The 6,688-nt window shown below is 47.0% G+C and overlaps 1 protein-coding gene across 1 annotated transcript in view; it reads left to right on the top strand.

Moving 5' to 3' along the window:
* The first annotated feature begins 1,045 nt into the window (after positions 1-1,045).
* Positions 1,046-6,688, top strand: part of LOC118505942 (lipase 3-like) — a 12,278-nt gene continuing 6,635 nt past the window's right edge. The window contains exons 1-4 of the mRNA XM_036042465.1: positions 1,046-1,264; positions 1,333-1,700; positions 5,317-5,798; positions 5,869-6,014. Coding sequence (XP_035898358.1) covers positions 1,079-1,264; positions 1,333-1,700; positions 5,317-5,798; positions 5,869-6,014 — 1,182 coding nt within the window. The 5' untranslated portion in view covers positions 1,046-1,078. The remainder of the gene's footprint in view (positions 1,265-1,332; positions 1,701-5,316; positions 5,799-5,868; positions 6,015-6,688) is intronic.

The following is a 6,688-nucleotide window of genomic DNA, read 5'->3' as shown; positions in this document are numbered from 1 at the left end:
ACTTACCAACCACCCAACCAAACTGCAGCTGGTGATCCCAACTCCGGAAAACCACTCTGCAAAAAAAAAACCTCTCCAACTTTCATCAAGCTCGTTCAGCCTGTTTCCCACCAGGAGCGAAGGGGTTTGGGAACGCAAAATGGTGAAAGTTTTCTGCCTTACTTCTGACGGTTGCAATGTTGCAACTTTGGCTCAACTTTTTTAGGTTTGTGTGTGCCAGTCGACGAAATTAATGTGAGAGCCCATGAGAAACCGGAAGCCAAAAACGCTCATGCTCAAGTTGTGAACTTTGTTGGAACATTACATCAAACATTTGGGAGTTGAAGGGGGGGTGATGCATTTGCTGTGAGGGTAGTGCAGTGCGATGCAGTGGTGGTGGTGGGAAACAGTTCCTGCTTTGTTCGGTCAGAAATTCGCCGTGCGTCTGACAGATGTACCGAGCGACGGCTGACAGACAGTCAGTACAAACGGAGCAAAGCAGGCGTTGAAAAACTGGAACACTTCCAGTCATCAAAGATACCACCGACAATCTTTGACAACTAACGTTAAAGCGTAATTTAAATACTAGAAAAAATGGCGTTATCTTACAAGCAGATTAGTTGCAAACCGGGTTAAGCTGGTTACAAAAGTCTAGCTCCCCTTTAAAGGGATTTGGAATAAAATATTAAAAACAGTAACACGACACGCGGCACACCACCGTGCGTTCCGAGAGCGTATCCCGGGCTTCATTACTTATTCAGTGACCGTTTAACCTGACACCGGCCCTTTGCCACAACAAACCAAGCGCGACCACATGATGAGCATGCAGACAAGTCACCGGGAAAAACGAAGCTGCCCAAGCCGGCAATCCCCTCCCGTTCTGCTACACCGAATTTCATATCCATACACATTAAAATGCTCCCCCAAGGTCCAATTTGGATAAACGCTTCCCCACCAGCAAATGCTAATTAAGCTGTTCAGTGTTTTGGAAACGAAAAAACAAGCGAGGGTTGGCCGTTTTATTAAACATACATCAAGCTTCATAACTCAAACTGTTGCCGCCGGTCCAGGGTTGCTCAGTGATTTGTGCATCAGAACCATGTCCAGCAAGTTGGGGACCGCAGAGATTGTCCAGCGATTGATTGTGATGCTGGTCCTTCTACATCGTCCGACGACCTCAGCTTTTAATGGGACACATGATAAAGTTGAACTCACCACTACCGTCCCCACTACACCGGCCACCGTCTGGAAGAGACCACCGATCGCGTACGACAGAGATCTGGTGGTAAGTGTTGTCCATCTCTCTTGGCAGACATCTTTTAATGAGACAGTCTACCCCCTTTCCGTTCTGAGATTGAACTCATCGAGGCGGCAGACTATCCGATCGAAAAGCATGTCCTCACCACACCCGATGGTTACATCCTGAAACTGCACCGTATACCGGATCCCGTCCAATTCCCCAGCACCGGCACCGAAACTTCCACCGACCCGGACGAACTGTTACGCTTCAGCCCAAACAAAACGTTCCGTGGGACGGTGCTGCTCGTGCCGGGACTGTTCTCAACGGCAGCCGATTTTGTCGTAACGGGGCCGGAAAATGGATTGGCGTTTGTGCTGGCCGACGCCGGGTACGATGTGTGGCTGGCGAATGTGCGTGGATCACGGTTTTCGCGGAAAAATGTCAAACTAAGTGTGGCGGACAGTGAGTTCTGGGATTTCAGGTAAGCTTCCACACCCATTTGATAAAGTTTTGACCTCATTCCGTTGCCCGTAAATCTTCCCGAATAATCGCACAACCGAATTTGTCGATGTGCGTTAACGGTGTGGAAAACTGTCGTTTGGCCGGAAACTGGAACAAACCTGTTGGAGGGCACAGCAAATCAAATCAGATCATTTCCGAACCGAAGCTAATTGCTTGCTTTCCAAACAATTTGATTTGGGGGCTATCTGTATCGGCAATCAAGATGCTTTTCTCGCAGCAATTTGTCAGTAAGGAGCGAACAGTTTTGATTTAAATCTTCAGCTACCGATGAGTGTCTTTTAGAAACTTTAAATCTGGGAGCTTTAAACTGGGGATAACTTCTTCTTCAGCTTAACTTAACGACCTGCTAGGTCATGAAGACCTTATAGATTACTAGACTTCTTAACACCACGTAGTTGAGTACTAAGCCTTCACTCAGTGTATGGACAATTACTTATCTACAGAATATTAACCAAAATATTAGCCAAAGGGGCGGTACAGGCGATAACGGCGCCTATCTTCATATGGCACGATCAGTGCTCATATCTCATTCGGACCATTCTCCCATAGTGAGGACTGACTTTCCAACTATGTGGTATCATTAATTCAGTGATCAATGATTTATTTTCCTGTTTTCCGACTATCCTACTCCTATCCTATCCTATCCTATCCTATCCTTCCTAAGAGATCTTCAACGAATGGGACAAGCCGATCTTGTAATATTAGGGAGAACACTCTAGCTCTATCTCCTTTCTTGTATATGGGATAGATGATACCAAGATTCCAATCACAAGGCATCGATTCGCTATCCCATACCTCAGTAATAATTTGATGAATTTCCTGTTCGAGTGCTACACCACCGTTTTTGATCAGTTCGGCTACTATTCCTTCGGTGCCTGGTGCCTTGTTGTGCTTGAGCCGACCGATAGCCAATCGCGTCTCATCAATGTTAGGTGGCAGTAGCATGATATCATCCGCTAGTGGAGCCTCTAGCTGTTGGTTGATCATTTAGCAATTGATCTGCGATCTGATGAACTTCAATTTTGACCACCAAATGGTTGAAGTATTGTATTCATTACGCTATTAAGGAACATCAGAAAAATCTTAATTTTTTTTTTCTCTTAAGCTAATCCTCGTATCGTTCAGTGAGCTTTTGATGTCAAGAGCCAGTTCTGGTAGTTAGACATGAGGTTCCACTTCACACTATAGTCATTAATATTGGGAAGATCAGCCACTTTTTACAGACCCTTACTTATTTACCCCGCTTCGTGGTCTTGTACTGCTGTAGCAATCCTCGATAGCGCTCACGATCCAGCACCTTCGTCTGCCAAACCTACATTTCAGTTTCGGCGTACCACGCCTCCTCTGTCCGTGTGGGCGGCCTCTACGAGCTGGGTCATCCGGTGTCATTCTCACGAGATGACTTGACGAGTCATCCACACATACGGGACCAAAAATCCTTCTGAGCATCTTCCTCTCGAACGCGGCTAAGAGGGTTTCGTTGGAGTTTGTACTGTGAGTACTGGGACTGTGAATGTTCTGTACAGTCCCAGCTTCGTCCGTCGCGACGGGTATTTAGAGTGGAGAAGTTTCCTCAGGCTGTAGTATGATCGGTTGGCAGCCAGCATCCCTCGCGCGTAACTCAACATCAATGTTGTTGTCGGTGCTGACCTTCGAGCCCAGATAGTTAAAGTTTTGGACGACTTCGAAGGTGCGGTCACCGATCTGTACATCACCCCTGCGTAAATTAGTGTTTGTTAGCCACCATCATTTTGGTTTTCGCCTCGTTAATCTCCAGCTCGAGGTTCTGTGCCGCACGCTCGATCTTTTGATAAGCTTCTGCTACGTAGAAGAACCTCAAACCAATGATGTCTATGTTATCAGCGTATGCCAGGAACTGGATTGACTTATAGAAGATAGTCCCTGAAGTTTCCACCTCCGAGTCGTCCTCCTCTGTCCGTGTGGACGGACTCTACGAGCTGGGTCGTACGGTGTCATTCGTATGACATGACTTGACGAGTCTTATTCGCTATACGATGGTGAGATCATCGTACGGCTAGTAGAGCTCGTCATTTTAGTGGCTTCTCCATTGTCCTTCCATTTATACGGGCCCAAAAATCCTTGCGAGCATCTTCCTCTCGTCAGTTTTGGACAGAGGCGTCAATTGTTTCAGAGGGATATATGAGCAGTGGGACCACAAATGTTCTGTACAGTCCCAGCTTCGCTGACAGACATATCTTACCTTATATGTCCACATAATCCCAAAAGACTCTCAAGGACTCTCTTAAAGGATCTAGCTATAAAAGAGGCAAATTTGATTTCAATTCTTAAAAAGCGGTCAATAGGGAAAAGGCATATCATCTGACCAGGTTTACGCTTTAAAGCATCAAGTAGGTCTTACTCTTCAAGGATTAGCGTTTGTAACAATTTCAGATTCGCTCCATGGCATACATATATATTTCAACAGTACCTTCAATGATCCCTACAACCAAAGCGATCGGAGTCAAAGCAACTATGTCCTTAACCACACTCACCAGTTTATTAAGAACTGTTAAGGCGTCTTGACTTCCTCCTGGACCTATCTCGACCATAAATGCCGCTATGAGTCTACTAATTATTATCTGCTTACCAAGCAATACGATACAGCTTTAGTCCTATTCATCATTTTTAAATAAATTCATGCCAAAAAGTGGGAGGGATATGTTAACAATCAACCCTTAATTAATGTCGTGCCATAAAGTACAATCATGGCGTTAGCTCCATGGCACACGGCCATGAATACCTTATTAAAAATTGTATCAACAATCACTCTCACAAGTGATGCGAAGCTGCTGCTTATAATGAACGGACGATAAACTGCAGAACACCCCTTTTAATTGGACAATTCTTTTAATAACCCACTCATGTCAACAAGCCTGCAAAATACGACTTTGTGAAAGTAATAGGAAGAACTCGTACCAAAATAGTATCTCAAATAGACAAACCCAGAGACTGGGCACACAGTTTTTTAAGTCCGAAAACGTTGCCAAAAGACTCAACCCAGACCAATATCATTTCCATACGCTGCCGCCATACCGCAACAGCAATCGTTTGCCTTTTCGAAAGGGCGCCAGACAGGCGACTGGGGCCGAGATAAAGATGTCGCCGCGCCCCGGGTGGCACAACACTCTCCGCGGTCGTCGACCCACACCTAAAGCCCGGCCACCCGAATGGAAAAGCAAGGGGATTATTATAACGACGGCAACGGGGAGTTTTTGCCGTGCGATTAAGCGTGCAATATTTCATCGCTGCCAGATAATGGCGCTTGCTCGGTTATCCTGGTGAGCGGCGAGCCCTGTGGAGGATGGGCATTTGGACAATATTTTGCTAGCGTTGGATTCCGGATTCTTTTTTTCGGTTCGCTTGTGGTAAATTTATTCCAAGGTGTTTTCGAACAACCTGTGGAGAGATTTAAGGTGAGACGGTCCAGCTGGCTGGCAGACTGGGGATAATGTTCCCTCTGGCTAATCCGGCTATAATTTTTCGTCCCGAAAGAATAGCGATTATCTTGCCTGCCCTTTACCAACGACGTGTTTTCGCTTCCATTTTTGCAACAGCTTCCACGAAATCGGTACCATCGATCTGCCGGCCATTATCGACTACATCCTGAGGGAAACGAATGCCAAGAAAGTATTCTTCGTTGGCCACAACCAGGGCATGACGGATCTGTTCGTGCTGCTGTCCGCCAAACCGCGCTACAACCGCAAGCTCCAGCACGCGGTAGGACTGGCGTCGATCGCATACCTCGGCACGACGGAAAACCGTGTCGTACGACGGGCGGCCGAATTGACGGACAAACTGTACGCTACCTTGCGGGCGCTCAACATCCACGAGCTGAAGCCAACGCCCGATATTGTGCGGTTGCTATCGGGGACCGTGTGTGCTAGCGATATGAACGAACTGTGTGTGGAAATGATGCGTGGATTTCTGGGCACGACCGTCGATCGATCGCGCAATCTGCTGCCGAACATTGTGGATGATCTTCTGACGAGTGTTTCTACACGGCAGCTTATCCATGTCGGGCAGCTGATGCAAACGAGTAAGGGCGTCACAAGGGTGTGTACGATCGAAAATGGGTAAAGTAAGCTTGTTCGCTTATTTCTTTGCAGAGAAGTTCCAGCAGTTTGATTATCGCAACTACATGCTCAACACGCAAAAGTATGGACAAGCAAAGCCGCCGGAATATAACCTATCGCGCGTCCTGCTGCCGGTGTCGTTGTTTCACGGCACGAATGATTTCATCACATCGACAAAGGTAAAGCTAAACTAACCCATAACCCTGGTTCAATTCCCTATATCTAACCTATACCTGTACTAAACTAACCTGACTATAACCCTGGTTCGGTGGCCGAGGCGACAGCGGAGCCAGTCTTCACGACACGGCAGGACCGGGGTTCAAATCCCATCCGGAACCGTCTCCACGTACGCAAGGCTTGACTACCTTCTTGCTACGGGTAAAATCAAGTCACAGAAAGCCAGTAATGGTAGGCCGAGTCCTTTCAAGGTTTTGTAGTGTCAAGGAAGAAGAAGGAAGGGCTCAAGAAGAAGAAGGCTTCTGGCGATTGATTCAGCCAACTGTACATCGTCTCTTATGCCATGTGTATTGTATATAGACAGAATATTAAAGTCGGGACAAATAGTGAGGACATATAAGTCGGGTACTGTAGCAAGGGGACGGACTCTCCTGTCTACTGTGTAACATCGCTCTCGAAGGTGTCATGCGAAGCGCAGGCTTCGACATCAGGGGCCCGAGGTGTACTACACCCAACTAAAACGCTAGGCCGATAGGATTGGATTAAGGATCAATTCGACGAAGACAAAGTACCTGCTTGCTTGGAGGCTCTGACCGCGATAGAGCACGGACACGGAAGCAGAGTATTGATTGACGGCGACGATCTTGAGGTAGTAGAGGAGTACTGCTACCTTGGC

This window comes from Anopheles stephensi, chromosome 2 (genome assembly GCF_013141755.1).
Source record: "Anopheles stephensi strain Indian chromosome 2, UCI_ANSTEP_V1.0, whole genome shotgun sequence".
NCBI classification, from domain to species: domain Eukaryota; kingdom Metazoa; phylum Arthropoda; class Insecta; order Diptera; family Culicidae; genus Anopheles; species Anopheles stephensi.
This window is presented reverse-complemented; position numbering and strand designations above follow the sequence as displayed.